Consider the following 18,907-nt stretch of genomic DNA (forward strand, 5'->3'; position numbering starts at 1 on the left):
AATAATAATAATGATGATGAAAAGAAGAAGAACTTCACAATGCCACACTTTATTCCATGACACGGTGAATATGGGCCCTGTAGAATAATCAAATGTGATCTTTGTAATAGTCTCACCTGTTGCAGTCTTTTGTCTTTTGCCCCGTTTCATGGAATAAGTCGATGTTAAATTTTCTCGCACGTGCTTTGTGCACCAAAATGAGCACCTGGGCTGCACCACGCGTTAATAATGTAAAAGTAATGCACATTTATTCTATCTCTGTCCCCCAAAATGTCGATGCGAAAAAATATTTTATATTTTTCACTTGTGCCATTCAATGTCATATTATAGTTAATAATAATAATAATAATATACTAGGCCTATTATGTTTAGTGTGCTGATGTTAATGTCAATAGGCCATAATTATTTCATTAACAAGAATTCAGGTGTGTGTGTGTGTGTGTGTGTGTGTGTTTGTGTTAGTGTGTGTTTGTGTGTGTGTGTGTGTGTGTATGTGTACCTTAGAAGTTGCAGTGTATAAATACTCACTGACAACTTTTTTACTTTTAGCCAACTTATTTATTGAGTAATAGAAGCTCGCGGGGAAACAAGCTACACTCGGTGGTTTTAATAGTTCGTAATATTTGGGAGTCTGCTTCATAAAATCAACCTGTACGATTCTCTTTACTGGTTCAGTTTTCGTGCATCAGTAAACTCTCTCCTGCTGTAGAAGCTCAGCTGTGTCCTGACTGTGAACGACGAGGAGCATGATCTACAAATCCCAGCAGAGGCAGGAAAACAGGCAGAAATCAGACACATCTTCAGCCAGGTGTTTATTTGATAGGTTTTATCAAAAGTTGTGCACTTTGTCAAAAGTTTGAAGCTTGTGACACAACAAGCTGACCTCGTGAGGTCAATCCCGACAGAAGGAGAGCTCCTGCTGTCCAATCACAAAGCTCCTCCGGTCTTTGAACGTCCGGGTCTTTGGCCAATCAGGAGGCGCAGCGCGGAGTCAGAGGGGACAGAGAGCACAGATAAAATGTTTGACTTCCATCCATCCTCTCAAACCATCCTCCCAATCCTCGCAGGACTGTTAGCAACCTGCATTATAGTTCCAACTCTCACCTCAGCTCACATCGAGCAGCGGATACGAGCCAGCTCCATCTCTGAGGGGATTCACTTTCCTTCTCAACCTGTTACTCGAGGAACCGGAGGCTGCTTCGCGTCTGTAGAGAAGGCGAAATATTGCAACCTACAAAAGGTTTTTTTTTTTTCCTTCTTGGATTAAAAGCGACGAGCAGCGGCGGCAGCTTCATTTCCAGTGTCACCTGACAGAAAGTCAGGAATCATGACAGCGCTCGCTGGAGGTTTACCGAGAATGATGAGACCAACTCCTCACCAGAACTACCCGCGGGGTGGATACTCTCTGGAAGGTAAGACACCGCCACCAGTTGCTGCTTTACACTTCCAGGAAAAATCGAACTTTTAGGAAACTTCAGCTTAGTTGTCAAGCTCGATCAAAAATATTATTAGAACTGAATATTATTAGAAACGAAGTTTAAAATGTCAGTTTATAGACTAAAGCTGCAGGGTTAAGTCCATTTTTCCACTGTCAACACGACGAGCTTTTTACATTTTAATTTTCTTTATTTAAGCTATTGTTTTTATACATATTCTTTATGTGGTAACGTGTCACATTTTATATTTTTGATAGACCTATTTCAAATTTTCAGATTTTTTTTCCTACAGAAGGTTATTTTTGCCTTTTCATACCACGACCAGAAATTTTACTTCTCTTAGGACAGTTCAGATTTATTTCAAATCTGAATTTATAGCCTTGTAGCTGATAATAGTAAGATTATGTAAAATGTAAAAGACAAAGACTTAGATTTTTCATATTTGATTGCACTTTAAAAGTTCCGCTGCTCCTGACAGCTTTTTTTGCTTCTCACTAAAGAAATCATAATAGGCCTATATAAAACAAAGACAAGACTCGTGATGTGCTCTCCAAGTTATTCAACTAACTACATGTCCTGTGCTGCTGCTCAGTCTCCACTCCGTTAGGACAGGGTCGGGTTAACCAGCTCGGTGGTGTCTTCATAAACGGCAGACCTCTCCCCAACCACATCCGCCATAAAATCGTGGAGATGGCCCATCACGGTATCCGGCCGTGTGTCATCTCCCGGCAGCTGCGGGTGTCCCACGGCTGCGTCTCCAAAATCCTCTGCCGGTACCAGGAGACAGGCTCCATCAGGCCGGGGGCCATCGGAGGCAGCAAGCCAAAGGTGAGAGAGGCGGCCGGAGATGTTTTGGTAAATTGTGGATAAAATGTGAAGGAAAATGAGAAAAAGTTCCTTTTACACCGAGCAATGTTTTCAGAAAGTTGATATAAAATTTCCTGTCCGGCAACACACGCGCTACAAAGTGGGAGATTTTTATTTAAGAGGCTATAACATTTTCTGTTCGGCTGTGAAACACTCAGGATAAATAATCTATGAGCTTGTGATCGTTAATAAAAACTAAACTAAAAGTCATGTAGTTCAACGGGACCTCTGGAAAAGCCTTTAGGACATTTAAAATGCAAAAGTTAATAAAAGTTGATGGGGCTGGACTTTATATGCTCTCTGTGGCCCAATAACTTTCTGAATGATAGTGTTGCATTTGTATAGCCACTCTAAATCTTAAAACCAACAGATAACTCAACTTTTCTGTCTCGCCTAATGTAAAAAAAAAAAAAAAATGACGTGGAAACTCTTCTTCTCTCCTTCCTCCCACCAAAGCAAACCGCTACTCCAGAGGTGGACAAGAAAATCGAGGAGTACAAGACAGAAAACCCGAGCATGTTCAGCTGGGAAATCAGGGACAAGTTACTGAAAGATGGGATCTGCGACAGGAACAACGTCCCCTCAGGTTGGTAAAAAGTTTGAAATATCACCAGGAAGGATGTGAAAATGATTGGCTCATATGTGTATATATATATATATATATATATATATATATATATATATGTGTGTGAAAAAATACCATATTTAATACCTTTAATACCATATTAATAGGCCTATATTTAGACGAAATATGCACAGTATGAAAACGCTCCCTCTTATTTGTGGACATACCAATCTTCTGTTCGGACATGATTGCATTTTTTTATTATATTTTTTTTATTTGTTTAATTTATATTTTAAAAAAAAAAGTACTCATGCATTTTCTATGTATCCAAACTTCTGTCTCAGTGAGCGCCATCAGTCGCATCATGCGCTCGAAGTTCGGCGGACCTGGTGAGGATGAAGAAGATGATGATGAAGTGGTGAAGAGGGAGATGGAGGAAAACGAACCGCGGACAAAACACAGCATCGATGGCATTCTGGGAGACAGATGTAAGTGCAACATTTATGATTTGACCTGGCTGTGTGAATATCCAGGTTGTGAATGACATGTTTTATTTCTGGGTTCATTGTGGATAGAGGTTTTAGTTTTGTTGTCTGCACTTGTCAGGTGTTTAGTCGACGACCAAGCAATAATAATAATGATAATAATAAAAATAATAATAATAATAATTAATTAATGTGTCTGCGCTTGTATAACATTTTGTTATCGCATTAATAATAGGCTACAAGATTGATCGAGTTAACCTGCACAGAATTAAATACATTAAAGCGTCAGGTGTTTACAGGCGCTCAGGCTTCTGAGATTTAACAAATGTAGAGAAAAAAATTAAGTGGATAATCAAACATTTGTCTAACTTCCAAGCCTGAGAAACTTTTTTTTTTTTTTTTTTTTTTTTTTTTTTTACACTCAATCGGACACTTGAGGATGAACTTCAGGGGACAAAGCAGGGAGAGTCCATTGAGACTCACACCTCAGTTTGACGCGCACAAAAGCCAAACTCCAGTGAGCGGCTCAGTGGTGTACAAAAAGACGCCAGGGCCTTTCAAAATAGGGAAAGAAAGGGAGAAAAAACTGTGCTGACAAAAGGCCGGGAGAAGACATTATGAACCCGCAATGAGCGATGAATTATTCAGGGACACCAATAGGCCCAGAGCGACCTGGTTTATAGAATGCTCAAAAAAGTGCCAATCTGGGGGCTTTTCCCACTGTTTACAGTTTGTATTCAGAAAAAAAAATAGGGGAAAAACTGCTCAGACTTTAGGCAAACACCTGTTGATTTATGACCTACTGGGGGCTGAAGAGTGTTGCCGCAAAAATGGAAAGTTGCTGTTGGAGACACAATGCGGTCTATAGTTAATTATTGATGAAAAGACCTCTAGAAAACAGTTGTGGTGTTTAGGCGATGTCACGTAATGACGCACAGGTTTATTTCGTATTTTCATTCTTGTGGTTTTGTTTGGATTTCAGTCCGCTGTTCGGTTTTAAGAGGTGAAAACTTTAGGCCTACAGAGAAATAAAATAAACATCAAGTTAACACATCTGGCAGCTGCAAGAAGGCTCGTGATTTTTGCCTGAAATGTGTTAAATTCACGTCAGGCCTTTGCCTAATCAAATTGAACGGTGCCGTTACTTTTGCGCACGGAGCTTTTGTCACAGTCTTTGCGCAGCGAGCATGACGCCTTCAGCCAGTGAGCGCAGGGAAAGCCTTCTCTCCACTAGATTAAATCCAAACCTTTTATTTCTCTCCACTTTCATCTCAGACAAAGTCCGCCCCTTTCCTTTCCGCCTAGGGCGCACACATTCATGCAATATCTGTGGGCACTTCCCTCTCCCTCTCCCAGGCGAGACACATCCCCAATACTGATCAGACAGTGTTGACTTTTCTACCTTCCAAAACTCATTTCTGCACTAAAATCAATAGATAAATCATTTTAACGCAGAATAGACTATTAAAATTGGAAATAATCTGATTGATCAATAAATTAGGATGCATCCCTGCTTGTTAAATTAATTTTAAGATGCACCTTTGAAAACATTTTTGTTTGAACTTAAAGGAGTGTGTTTGATGCAACTAAGAAATTATATGAGGAAGAAATTATGAAAATAAATTTTTGATGTATCTTTAATTAATACTTTTAGGTTGGTATTATTATTATTTATTTGAAAGAAAACAAATAACATTAGCTATTTTACATCAAATAGGTGACATCCTACATGCAAACAGATCTAGAGAAAGACACTTTCCCCCATTGATATACAGAAGAGCACTATTTCATTCTTGTGTCTCTTTGTGGAAGTAGTTGTTGTTTTTCTCTTTTATAGCACTTCATTAGAATGTGAAAAGGGTGGTTTGGGGACTGGGAGAGTGTCTTCTGGCCAAATATTGATTAAGTAGGTGTTTGCAGAGGCTATTGTTGTGGCGGAGAGAGGCCTGTTGCTCTCTGCCCCTTTCTCCTCTACCACTATTGTTGGCTTTCCTTAAGTGCGAAGATCAAAGCTGACTCATTTAGATTTATTTGTCTGGGAAAAGGACTGCTAAGGTTTGTGGGATAAAGTATACCGGGCAGCCCCAGGTCTGCATGGCATTAGCAAGCGGCTGGGACTTTGCGGGGGAAAAAAAAAAAAGGATGTTTGCTGGGATGAATCTAATGCTAAGTTGTTTACATCTCCTTTAACTATTGAGTTATGTGGACTGAATTTAAACAACATGCATAGCTGTGCTGCAGTTTGAGATATGTTTGAAAGAATTGTTTGTGCCATTTATCACATTTGTTCATAAAGCAGTGAGTGTGTCCAACTCTGTGTGGTATATAATTTTAAACAGAAGACTGAATAATCCGACGATGCCAAGAATTTGTTTTTGCCATGAGTGAGAGTGAATTAATTGATAGCATCCTTTCCTCTATTTATTACTGTTAGCACTTTAGCCTCATTTAACTAATTAAAGCAACCAAAGTCATGAAAGAGGAGTAGCCACTCTTGCAGGATCAATTTATGGCAGTGGGGGTGACGGGGAGAGAGAGAAGCAGAAGAAAAAGAAAAGCTCAGAAATACAAACAGTCAAAGGGATAACTTTTCTTTAAAGGGAATCCTGCGGTGCCAAATTGAATGAGCCCAGTTCTTTCAAATCTGCCATGGTGAACGCAGTCAACATGTAATAATTGGTTTCATTGAGGTGCATTCCAACAATCTGCTGCCATTCTCCTGCTTCTATTGTCCACAGGCAGGCAAATAGCCAGAGGGACAGGAGGAATCAAGTGCTGACAAAACATGAAAGATTTAGCTGCTTTTGTCAAAGGAGCTGAGTAGGACTTTGTTTGTGTAAATAAACTGGGTGAGTGGCTCCCTGTGACTTTGGCATGGATCTAGAGAGAGGAATATTTAGAGCGTAAGGAGACCAGAAAGATCATATTTGCGCTTTTTTTTTTTTTTTTTTTTTTTTTTTTTTTTTTGTGTGGAGTGTACCACATTTTAAAGCAGTCAAAAGGTGCATGTAATATACATTCACCACATGTAGCTGCCACATCCAAGCCATCTAATCCAATTTGAAAGTTTCATAACTTTTTACTCTCATGAGACTATCTATGAATATAAACAGATACCTTTCTTTCTCTCACACACGGGGGAGCAAAAGCAACTTGAGCAGCGTGGCAATAACCCACAGCTGTAAACAGAGAGATAGACGCTGATTTTCCTGAACCCTGTGTGTTTGTTAGGGGTCCCTGCATTTCCACGGTGAATGAGTTAAAAATTGGAGGGTTAGAGGAGACCGTCTCCGTGCTGGTCACAGGAGACAGAAGGCCTCAATGCAACCAGAGGAATGTCTGTTACAGCCACATTTCCATTTTCCTCTCAGGGCTGGGATAATGAAAGAAATTTATATTTGGGCCTCATGCTGTGTTTTCCTGTGTTAATAGTGTTTATAATGCTAGTTTAGCCCAGTGGACTGCTAGGGAAAACAAACCAGAACTCACAATATATTTCTGCACTCTAGAGAGAGAGATAGATAGATAGATCTTCTCTCCCTCTTCTCAAATATAAATACTCAATACTTTTACGTTCTGTGTTGGCATGACTCTCGAGGCTCCCTCTTTCTCCAAAAAAGAAAGAAAAAATCCACACAAGCTGATCTGCAACTGAATGCAGACTCTATGCTTCATTAAAGCCTCTTTCTCTGTTGGCACCCACATTGTGATCCTCCAATATTAATTCAAAGGACAATTAATGAATGCAGGCCAACTTTGAAGTAATGGGCTGAGGTCCTGCCCTGAGCCGGCCCCTCGGCGCTGATGTACTCTCCACATTCTCCCCACTAACCCCAGAGACACTGTGAAGTGACTGAAAGAGAAGCAGTGAGCAATGGAAGGTCAAGGAGAGGAGCCCCAGTAGAAAAAGAGCTCTCTATTTCCTTGGAAGTATTAGCCAAGCAAAACTCTGTGATGGGGAGGATAAAGGAGTGAGAAGAGAAAAGGGTCGGGGGCGAGGGGACTCTGCAAAGAGGAGCACAATGGGATAGTTAATTGAGTAAAGCCAGACAGCGTTGTCAATCACTTAACTTTGTTTAGCCTCAGTTTTTGTGGAGCTGTTTCATCCAGCACATTGCACATTATGGACACGCCAGAACAACTCTGTTGCTGTTTTAATTAATGTCTCTTTTCCTTCCTTGAACAGAGAAATCTACTAAAAACATTCTTTTCAAATGTGTGCAAAGTTACACGATTTATTTCCTACATTTGCCCAAATACAAGCATTGATGCTGCAATAGTTGAAAATGTGTGCGCAGAGCTCATAAAACCAAAAGAAATACAGCAATTAAGTGTTTGTAGGGTAAAAAAAAAAGAAAGAAAAGAAAGCATGGAATGTGATGATGGTTTCTCTCTCTGTTGAGTGTCTGTGAAGTTTTGCTGGGGGGGGTGGGGGGTGTCAGCGTTGAGGCTGTCTTCACCGCAGCAGCGCTGTGCAGTAGCTGTGAAAAGGTCAGGGGCTAACCTAGGGTCACTTGACTGTTAAAACTATCAGGCCCCAGGAAAAGGAGGTTATGATAATGTTTGAGAAAAGATGAGAACTGACAGACTCCTTAACATCAGGATGTCTCACAAAGCAGCCAATGTTGATTATATGTGAACTTTTCTTTTTACGGTGCGCAGACTTCCAGAGGGTTTTGCTGTTATTTGAAAAAGAGTTTCCCTTGTTATCCCGAATGAGGTGATTGGCTTGGTTGTCTGTCTGCTCATAACAGAGCTGGACTGAGGTGGATCTCTGCTGGTTAGTCTCCGTTTAACTGGAACGTGCGGCAGACTGGCCTGTTGCTGCAGCCCCGCGTGGGTTCCGTGCAGTTGCTTTGTCCCTGCCCCGAGGGTGGAAATGCCACCGTGAAACTGTCACCTAACTGCACCACAGTGGAACTAAATAATAACCACCACACACTGGGCACACATAATAGCCAGTGCAGGGCCATTTGTGGCTTTTTGTCACTTCACCAATATTAGACAGAGATACATCTTTCAGCGTCATATCGCCAGCTAGTTCTTTGTCCGTTAAATGCCAACCTCCTGCGCTTATTCACTCCATTTTTTTTCTGTCCAGCACATCATCATCTCCCTCTCTTCTCTCTCTTTCTCTCTATCTGCCCCCCCCCCCTTCTTTCCCAGGCAGCTGCGGGTTCCTGGGGGCTTTTTAGCAAGTCAAGTGAGCAGCCCACTCACTCCCATTTTTTCCCTTAACTGTTAACCCCAGCTGAGCCCATAAGCTGTCAGTTAACTATTCTTTTCCTCCAGTGCATCTGCTCGCTCTGGCTCTATGTGGCATGCCACTATTTTATTCAGTGGCCCACTCGCACTATGCTCTGTGGCCTGAAAGGGCCAGATCTACTTCCCTGGGCAAATAACTAGTTCATTTGTCTCTTCTGCCCTTTGTTTTGTGTTGCGAACACATGTCACCAGCTCAATTACCTTCTCTATTAACAGCCCCTGGAGGAAGGGCTAGCCAGCCCCTACCAGGACAAGACTATAAACTGCCCCATATGCTCCACTTCTCTTTCTCTTTCTCACTGTGGCTCTTCATCCCTCTCCCTTCCTTTCATTCTTTTTCCTGCTTCTTCCATTTCCTTTAAAATCAATTTTGATTATAAGATAAGATAACACTTTTGCCACTCTTCCCGCCTTGTTCATTTTTTTAATTTTGCTATTTTAAGCTGCCTGTGTGAATTTCTCTGCACACGTGTACACATAAATGGATGTGTGCGCCTGTGCATGTCTCTTCATATTAACATCTCTTGAGCGGGTGGGGGGGGGGGGAAAGCTTGGCAAGGCAATTCCTGGCCAATGTAGTCTACGCAGTAAACAAGAGCAGTCTTTATTCGTGCAGTTGGAATCCTCACTTGGTTTTTTTGGCCTGTTTGAGGCACTGCTGCTGCAGGTGAAGCTAATGGAACTGGACGTTCCCCAAGTTCACATCTGTGACCCTACGGAGTTTATCTTCCCTGCCTGTCAGTCTCCTCTCTTGATCGATAAATGGTTCAGTTTACCTTGAGTGACGGGTCTGCAGCCCTATCCGTTTCTTCCTGAGTGTGTGTACTGTTTGCACGTGCAGGCACATACACACCTGTAAATACACTTGTTGAATATAATTAAGCGTCTCCGAACAGTGAAAGGAACCTGTTGAATTCACTTGTTGAATTCTCCGCTATCTGCTAAACTATGGTAAATAAATGTTCCTCTATCCATTCTACAATCAAAACTAGCTTGTTATTAGTTTATTAACCTACAGCTTACTTTGTTTTCAAATTTCTGTTTTATGGATAATTCTGCAGCAGCCCCAATTTCCGCTTGAGGGATAATAATCTATCTTTCTATTAAGATTCTTGTCAGAGCCACAGCCAAACTGTGAGTGGCTATGGACTAGTTTCAGCTCCCTAGTGCTTTAGCTGCAGCGTAAAATTTGATTTGGGTGTTTAAGTAAGGAGGTCGAGGCCTCCCTTTGTGTGTTTAGTATCCTCTTCTGCCGTTTGTTGTGGGGAATGTGTGGGAACAAGCTTGCTTCTGCACCAGCGTGCCTTAAAAGTGATCCGCAGCAGCGTAAGGGCCTCGTTTGAAAACGTCAAAAGATGTGGACGCAGCGACGGGTGAGCACAGAGAGACAGAGAGGAGAAGTGAGTGCATGAGATGGAAGGGACAGGTCCCACTTTTAAGAATGACCAGCACCCCCCCCATTCTCCTTCGCTTGGCACCCCACACCCGTTCCCCAGCATCTTCTTCAGGTGCCTTCAGCCTCCCATCTCCTCTCCATGTCAACCCCTCCAACTCCCCCATCCCCCCAACTTTGTGCCCCTCAGGCCACGGAGGGAGGGGATGAGGGGGTGATCCCCTGCTGTGCCCCTCCACAGCCCCCAGTAGCCCTTCTCTGGACCCCTTTGTGCCCCCCCTTCTCCCTCCCCCCACCCTTCATTCCCCCACTCATCCCCTGGCCCTACAGCCCCCTTCTCGCCCTACAGCTCCCCCCCTCACTCCCCTGCTGGGCAGGTGACAGGCCCCTGAATGCGGGCCCGGGCGTCCCTGATGGCTCCTACAGATGGAGCGTGGTAATCGGTCCAATAGAGCCCTGCCACAGGCTTTTCCCTGCTAAGATACAAAGGCTTGGCCACATCATTTCTTAAAAAAAAAACAAAACAAAACAACAGAGAGTGAGAGAGGAAGAGCGCAAAAGAGAAAACGCAAGCCAGAGGATGACAAAAGCAACACTGTCATTTGCCATTAAGGGAGAGTCTGTGACGGAGTGATGGAGTGTTTTCTCTGTAGTTACTAATAATAAAAACAGGGAGGGGAAAAAAGGGAGGGAAAGACAGAAATAAAGGGGGCAAAGGAGGACAGATCCACCCCCACTCTGCAGTTAACATGAGCTACTGTGCCAATGGGGAGCTTTCTCCTCTGAGGAGTTTTATGAGCTCTCTTTCCCTCCCTCAAGAATCTTTTCGTTTCTGCGCCGTCATTGGTTCGCTGTCTTTTTCTTTCTCCCTCTGTTCCTCCATCATTAAAATGGTAATGACACCACATGTTACTTAGCTCGCTGTTTCTCCAAGTCTCGTCCTGTAGTGTTGCGTATGTGCTGATTAATTCAAGTTGCACTTACTAATCCAAACAATATTAGAAATTTGTTTATAGGAAAAATATCAGGTTTGATTTTCATGCTGTGTGGCCCTCTCCTTACGTCTGTTGTATTATAAAATTTGCTCCAACTGGTCTCGGGCCACATCCTTACCTAAACAAACCACATCCCAAACTCATAGTGCACGTTCCAGGAGTATATAAGCATCCAGCCAATCCCCTTTGAGCCTTTATGCCAGCGTGGCACCCTTAGTTCAACTGTAATAAAGAGGTCTTCTCAGCATCAGAATCTTGTGTGCCGGCGGTCCGGAGCGCAGCAGCATTCCCAGGAACCAAATCCGTGTGTAATGCCTGGTCAAACACACACTGGCAACCGGCACAAACATTTCCTGCTTGGCTCCAGAGGCTCCAGAGGCAAGGGGAGATCCCTGCTACCCCCCTCCATGTCTGACTTGGCACTTTTTAATTAAAGCTTTAAATCTGGAGGGCAAAGGGAGAATGAGCAGTCTGGGGAAACAGACAGGCCTCTGTCCTCTGCTGAAGCCTTTCTTTTGCTTACACCTGTCTCTCTGCTTTTGACTCCCTCATTTCTTCTCCCTCAGCTTAGGTGTTTGCCACATAGTCGATAGAGTGTCGAAAAGGTGCAGTGAACCCTCCTCATGAGGTCTAAGAGGTCCCTCTGGGGTGGATTTGGGAGTGGATTCCAACTCTTTCTGTCTTGTGTCCATCTGTGTTTGACACATTGTCATAGACTACTTTTATTGAGTGAAAGCCCACAGCCCAGACGCAGCAGATGCATGTTTGTGAGTGTGTGTGTATGACTGAGAAAGAGATGGGGGGATTGCAGACATGTAATGGCGGACAATAGCAGGCTGTCACGCTAGTTTGTGGAGCCTAATCATTATTTAATAGATGGGTAACCTCCCCCTGAAATGCAGCAATAGTCCTCTGTTTCTAGTCTCAAGCCCTCATTGATTTCCTTCTTCTGCTGAATTAGATCCCAATAGCTGTCTCCCAGTTACCCAGTCGCTCTCTTCTACCCTCAACTGAACAAACAGATTAAGAAGCACCTGCAAAAGGCTGCCTGCTCTTCACTATGGGACCCTATTGGCATAGTGCACAGCATGGCTAAGACTGGGAGAGACACAGTGTCCCAGGGAAATAGATGCCCCAGAGGGATCTAGCCCTCTTTAATCCATGTTCAAGCAGCTTCTGGCTTTTGATCCCCTTAGGAACCACTGAGGACTTTAAGGGAGCAGGAGGACACAATCTAAGGTGGCTCTGTACCATGTGTTGTACTCAGCATAATCTATTGTCTCGGGTTTGGCTATTGTAGTGCAACTTAGTTTCATTCTGTGTCATGTTGAAGTAACAGTCTGTCTCTTTTTGCGATTTCAGCCAGTCACTCAGACGAGGGCTCCGACGTGGACTCGGAGCCAGGCCTGCCGCTGAAGAGGAAGCAGCGCCGTAGTCGGACCACCTTCACAGCGGAGCAGCTGGAAGAGCTGGAGAGGGCCTTCGAACGCACACACTACCCTGACATCTACACGCGAGAGGAGCTGGCTCAGCGGGCCAAACTGACAGAGGCTCGAGTTCAGGTTAGAGACACGCACAGACGCTCACCTCGACCTCAAAGTCCCGCACCAGAGCAGTGTGTCGGCCTGTCATGGATGTGTGTCATGTGGGCGTTAAATTGCCTGGGGATGTTGCTACACATTCCTTACAGCCATAAGACATGACCCCCCCCCCCCCCCCTCCTCTTCCCAAACAACCCACTGTATAGATACAAACACAGATACACTGCACCCACTGTTTATGAAGACAGCTTTTTATTTTTGTCAGACTCTGCAAAAAGGTCTTAAAATAGATGACTGATTTAGATAGTGTGCTAATATAGGCTTTAACAGCTGTAACAGCCCTCTGGCGTTATCTGAACCCAGTGACTTGCAGTAGCACACAAAGATGTAATGTCTGTGGTTTCACTGCACGCTCCAGATGTTAAGATCTCTATCAGTTCAGCTCCCTGTAATAGGTCAGAGGGGCCTCATACACACACACACACACACACACACACACATACATATACATTCACATTCACATGCACCAAGCACACTCACAAATACAGATATAAGCACTGGATAAGTAACATTATTCTACTGGGTTAGATAAATAAAAAAAATTAAACACTCTGTTCTCCTCTCAGGTGTGGTTCAGCAACAGAAGAGCCCGGTGGAGGAAGCAAGCCGGAGCCAATCAGCTGATGGCTTTTAACCACCTCATCCCCGGTGGTTTCCCTCCATCAGCTATGTCGGGCCTGCAGCCCTACCAGCTGTCCGACAGTCCCTACCCTCCCACTTCCATAGCCCAAGGTGGGTCCAATTGATTGCAGCCGAATCTTTTATTCTTTTAAAATAGAAGTATTTCAGTCATATTTTTTCAGTTTGATAACTGCAAAATCCGAAATTGTCTCAGAGCAGCAGCATCAAAGTTCGTGTAGATTTAGCAACGTGTGATTTTAAGTAGAAATGTCTGATTCTCAACAGCGTCCGAGCAGCCCAGTACAGTCCACCGACCGCAGCCGCTGCCCCCAACCTCCGTGCACCAGAGTGGGCTCAGCTCATCAGCAGGCTCCCAGGATGGAAGCTCCGCGTATTGCCTATCCTCTGGACGTCATGGTTTCTCAGGATACTCGGACAGCTTTGTGGCCCAGACAGCACACACCAACGCTGTCAACCCCGCCATCAGCAACAGCCTCTCACCGCAGGTTCGTCTATACATCTATCACAGATATACATGTAGAAACAAGCAACTCTTCTGAAATCATGTACGTATACATGTGTACAAATAAATTCAGTCTCAAATGAACACACACAACACACATAATACCAGGAAGCAAGAGGCCTGTAGTTCTTCATGCTGGTTGTGAAATGTACCATAAGGACACACGCAAACACACTCTCTCCTCTGTGTGACCTACGTAGTGTCATTGCAGTGACATTGATGAAATCTTGTTAAGCTAGAAAACACGGTAGCTTTTCATTTTTGTTTATTCTGATGGGTTGTTTGATGAATTTGAAATGTGGCAAACGTCAGTCTTTGGGGACACTAAAAGGACCAAACATGAGGACGGATGTATGGATGTCGGATGATGACACAAATCAAAACTGAAAAGACAATTATGGTCGATTACACAGTCATCAGTGTCCATCAGTGGCTCCCTACCAGTCCAGAAGATGGACTAACAGGCGTAAAACGAGCTTTTAACCGCCACAAAGGGTGGCCAGCCCACATGCAATGCATGCTGGGTACTAATTCCCATGAGAGAGAATCTCAGACTCCTGTCAGGCACAGATAAAAAAACTGCCTCAGGCAGGTTTGTTACTTTGCAAATGCCTGAGGATGTATATATATTGAAAAAAAGAGAGGAGCTTTGTTGTGGCTGCCAGGGTGCATGGTCAGAAAGTAGAAGGTGGCACCATTGTGGCTGAAGGTATAATTGACTGCTTTGATACATGAACACTAGTGACTGACTACAATTTGTTTTTTGCTCCTCAACAACTCGCCATATTTACTTTTCAAACATTATTGTTTGTGGATTTGTATTTTCATTGGACAGATAAAAGTATAGAGAGACAGGGAGAGTGAAGATGACATGCGGTGAGCTACAAGCATCAGTGGTCGATGGTTTTAATCTCAGCCAACTGCGCTCACTCGTAAATTGTACTTCAGTTAGACACTCTGTTGAAGCATAACTGGATGCAAACCTGCTGGTAGCTGCCATCCTGTAACTGAGCGCATGGCTGTGGTTCACACACCCACAGGGTCGACGAGTGACTTTAACTCCAATAAAGAGGCCAAAGGTGCTGTGGCCTCGTGGATGGTTTCAGCATTAACCTTAGTTGGGCAGCTCCATACAGAATGGACATCTCATCTTGCATAGGGACGGCGTGCCTGGAATGTTTTCTCAGTCTGGAATTGCAATCACAGAACGTTCCAGTGTCTTAATTGATTGGAATGAAGTAATCTATCCTCTTGTAACAAAGTGTGTAATTTATGCAAATGACTCACTTTGTTGGCTAATTTGTTTTAATTCATATATTCATTGCAGCTGTTTGAATGTATATTGCAATACAGTTTTCTCTATTTCAGATGAGGATAGAATTAATTTCCTGATTTTAACTTAATAAGGGAGAGGAAATGAGAATTGATTAAATCCTATGACATTGATAGTTAATACATGAAGACCTCTTTGCTCCTAGAAAACTTTACAGCTTCAGTTTTCTCCAATAGAAACGGTTTGGTCTATTTTGTGTTAAATCCTGACTAGAATTATCTGGTCATCTGAACTCTAAATTTCTCTATAAAAGCTACGCTACCGTATCGACTATTCTGTGTTCATCAGGAGATCCAGGGATTCATTTAACTCCAGATATGGTCAGAATTAGAGCACCGTGGAGTTTTGATACGGATAAGGTTTACTTTAGATAGGTGATATTCTTGTCTGAGCGGTTAGCTCTGCTTTTTAAAACAGCAGTCAGGCCAGTGGTTTCCCTGTGGTGCAGGGTCCCTGGCGTCTCACTGCTGATCTGGTGCATACCAAAGGAATCCTTTCTCACCAAGGAAGCGAGCGGCCGGGATTTGCACCCCCCTGAGACCTAATCCCCGGAACAACCTCAAAACAGACACACCATCGGAAACTGCTGCTGTTTCAGTTGCAGACAGAAAGTGCATGAACACATAAGCATGTAGCTCGAGATACAGACACATGCAAACACATACACAAACAGAATCATACAGTATGTTTATTTTCATGGGGAGATATGACTAAACAGCAGAAAATGTTTGTATGAAACCACTAGAAAACTTCTATTTATGAACAATAACTTAACAAATTAAATAATTTAATGATTTAATTGATAACCTTTTTTCTTCTGAGGCCTTGTGCAGGTTTATTGGTCACTGAATTTATATATTTATTATAATAAAAGACTTTGTGCAGGAGCATGTGTGCACATTCCCTGCAGTAAGAGAAATAATGATTTAGTGGTAGGCCACATCTCTGTGTTCGTCAGATGTGTGGGGTCAGATCACTCTGACACACCAGCTGTAAATTGCACACATTAAAGACACATCAGAATGTGAACATGCGTGTGTATGCCAGCTGGCTGTCAGTTGGGAAAGTCTTGTTTTTACATCACTCTTTGTTACTTATTCTTTTGTCTTAGTATTATTATTATTTGTTTTTTCGGTTTATTTTTCTTTCCAAGTAATTTTTGTTGTTTTAAAGGGTATTTGGTTTGGTGTTTGGCTTTAGTTCTCCTACACGGACTGTAACTCTCCTTAACTTCATTTTTTAGACATTTTCATGACTTTGCTTCTCACGCAAACTTATGTGCAGCTGTTCACGATGTATCACCGATACCCCTGCACCCCTGACATCAGAGCAAAAAATGCTTACCCCACACACACACACACACACACACACACACACACACACACACACACACACACACACACACCTACTGTTATATACACAATTCCACACATAGGTAGCTCTCAGACACATACACAAACACACCCTACCCCTCATTCCCACGTACCCTTTGGCCTCTTTACCTTGGCCTCAGGAGGACACGGTGATTTGTGATTTTAGGGCAACAACAGAAGGTTAGAAAGAGAGAGAGAGAGAGAGAGAGAGAGAGAGAGAGAGAGAGAGAGAATGAGAGAAAGTGCATTGCTCTGAATAGATCAATACATCAGAGAACACATACAAATGAATTGAAGTTCTGCTTCAAATTCATCACATTCTCAGAAATTAATTCCCATATTAAGAGCAGCCAAAGTCAGATTTAGATTATTTATTTCTTTTATATCCATTCCAGTTATAACAAAAACAACAAGTGTCATCACATGGAGAAATAAAATTAAAATGAAAAATAAAAGAAAAAAATATCCTCTTTAATCTACTTCCAAAATTATGACACGATAACTTTAATAGAAACCACTAGGAGGGCAAAGGAATGATCTCTATTTCTGACAATGAACGAGGAGAGAGGCTCCACTCCAGCCCAGCTGAGTGGAGTGGAATGGAGAAGCTGATTTGAAAAATAAATTGGCTTTGTATTTTTCATTAAAAAGTTTACTTGATGGTATATTTTATTTAGAATTTCTTGGTAAAACCAGAACACCTTTTTGGATTTGTGTTTATATTCAATTGAATTCAGTTCTAATCACCCACTTTTCCTCCATTTCTCCCCTCAGGTGATGGGCCTATTGAACCCAGGTGGAGTGCCACATCAGTCCCAGAGTGACTTTGCCCTCTCTCCGCTGACTGGAGGCTTAGAGCCTAACGGAGGCATGGCTGCCAGCTGTCACGGTTCCCAACGCCTGGAGGCTCTACCAGGCCTGCCCACTATGCCCACCCTGCCTAGCACCCAATCTTACTGCCCACCTTCCTACACCTCCCAAGCCTACGCCGTGGACCACCATCCGTCCTACCAGTATGGACAGTACAGTCAGAGCAAGGTACGCTGGAAATAATTTGTTTTCATGCTGATCTGTCAGAGAGTTAGAGGTGTTTAAGGACTTTATTTTCTAGATTTGAACATAAATTATATATAATTGATTAGCGGTTATGTCCTTCTGTAACCCCTGCTCCGGTTCAGCTACTTAGTTTAGATTTTCTGACTCACAACCCATGTTAATTGCGCCGACCTCTCTGATGAGCGAGCTTCTCAAATCACCCAGCGCTGTGCTGAAATTACATGTATGTTAAAGAGCACTAGTGGCCCGGTTACCTCAGTTTACATTACCATCACTAGACTATCCACGTGGGCTGATGCAGAGGCATGTCCGGATCTTATCCCAACACACACATTTTCACTCACTGTCCTTTCATGACCCCGTATGATGAGCTTGCCCATCAAACCCTCACCTAGCCATGTAATGACCCATGCAACAAAGATAGCCGCCCAAATGAAAGGAGCCACTTCCCAAAGCGTGTTTGACAGGAGGGAGGGGAGTGTATTGGTCGGAGCGGCGTGTTGTTGGGGCTGATCTGAGGTACACTACCACATGTTGACTGGCCCATCAGTGGCAACATCTTGATGTCATTAATTTAGCCGGTCCTGAGAGAGACCCACATGTAGCTTTTGGGGGTTCGGTGAAATGTGTGTGTGTCTATGTGTATTTGTGAGCGTAGACATATATGGGTGTGTGTGTGTGTGTGTGTGTGTGTGTGTGTGTGTAAAGGCAGGGTAAGGGGCTCTTTAACAGGGGGCGATTATGGCCTTTGGCAGACCAGGATTAGAACCATGTGTCCCACTGGAGGTCAGATTTAGAGTTGTTATTGATCAGTGGAGCAGAGCCGAGCAGAGATCCAGGCTCAGGCTCAGGCTAGTTTTGCCAACCACATTAAATTCAAAGAATTCCCCGAACTCTTCACCTGTTTTATTATTTAACCTTGGACCCCAGTTTCCATTCTCACCTGCTCTCACCCCTCCCTCCTGTCACACCTCTGATTTAACTTCAAAATTCACACCTTTTGCTATGTTAACCATTATAGGATTGAAGCAGTTCTAACTGAATACAATGCAAAAGGAATCTCCTTAACCCTTCCTCTGTCTTTCCTTGTTCTCCTCAGGTGCCTTTCATTATATGAAGCCCCCAACATGGCCTGAGCAGGAGGCTTCCCCCGGCCGGTCTGACAGTCATCGCCAGAGAACACCCCCCACTCCCACCCCCCACCCCAACCCTCTGCCTCTGACAAACCTTCCAGGCCCCGAGGACAGAGAGAGAGAGAGAGAGAGCAGAGAGAGAGAGGAGCTGGATGGGTGAAGAGGTTGAGGTGTTCTCCTTCAGCAAGGAAGGGAACCGGTTGAGATGGAGGTGTAGTGACGGCGATGGAGGGGGTTGACTGGAATAATTAGGACCAAAGG

At 43.5% G+C, this 18,907-nt stretch overlaps 1 protein-coding gene across 2 annotated transcripts; it reads left to right on the plus strand.

Annotated features, from left to right (window-relative positions):
• The first annotated feature begins 1,298 nt into the window (after window positions 1–1,298).
• Window positions 1,299–18,666, plus strand: LOC111228768 (paired box protein Pax-3-like). 2 transcript variants are annotated; one of them, XM_022754793.1, is made up of 9 exons: window positions 1,299–1,412; window positions 2,029–2,264; window positions 2,760–2,889; window positions 3,213–3,356; window positions 12,369–12,568; window positions 13,174–13,339; window positions 13,514–13,734; window positions 17,232–17,495; window positions 18,613–18,666. In XM_022754793.1, the coding sequence occupies exons 1-9, from the start codon at window positions 1,328–1,330 to the stop codon at window positions 18,628–18,630; spliced, it is 1,464 nt and encodes a 487-aa protein (XP_022610514.1). In that variant the 5' UTR covers window positions 1,299–1,327; the 3' UTR covers window positions 18,631–18,666. The 2 variants fall into 2 exon arrangements, with proteins under 2 accessions (XP_022610514.1, XP_022610515.1); XM_022754794.1 differs by lacking the exon at window positions 17,232–17,495 and having other exon boundaries at window positions 3,213–3,362; window positions 18,613–18,630.
• The last annotated feature ends 241 nt before the right edge of the window (window positions 18,667–18,907 follow it).

Source organism: Seriola dumerili, unplaced genomic scaffold (genome assembly GCF_002260705.1).
Source record: "Seriola dumerili isolate Sdu_G_001 unplaced genomic scaffold, Sdu_1.0 BDQW01000226.1, whole genome shotgun sequence".
Taxonomy (NCBI): domain Eukaryota; kingdom Metazoa; phylum Chordata; class Actinopteri; order Carangiformes; family Carangidae; genus Seriola; species Seriola dumerili.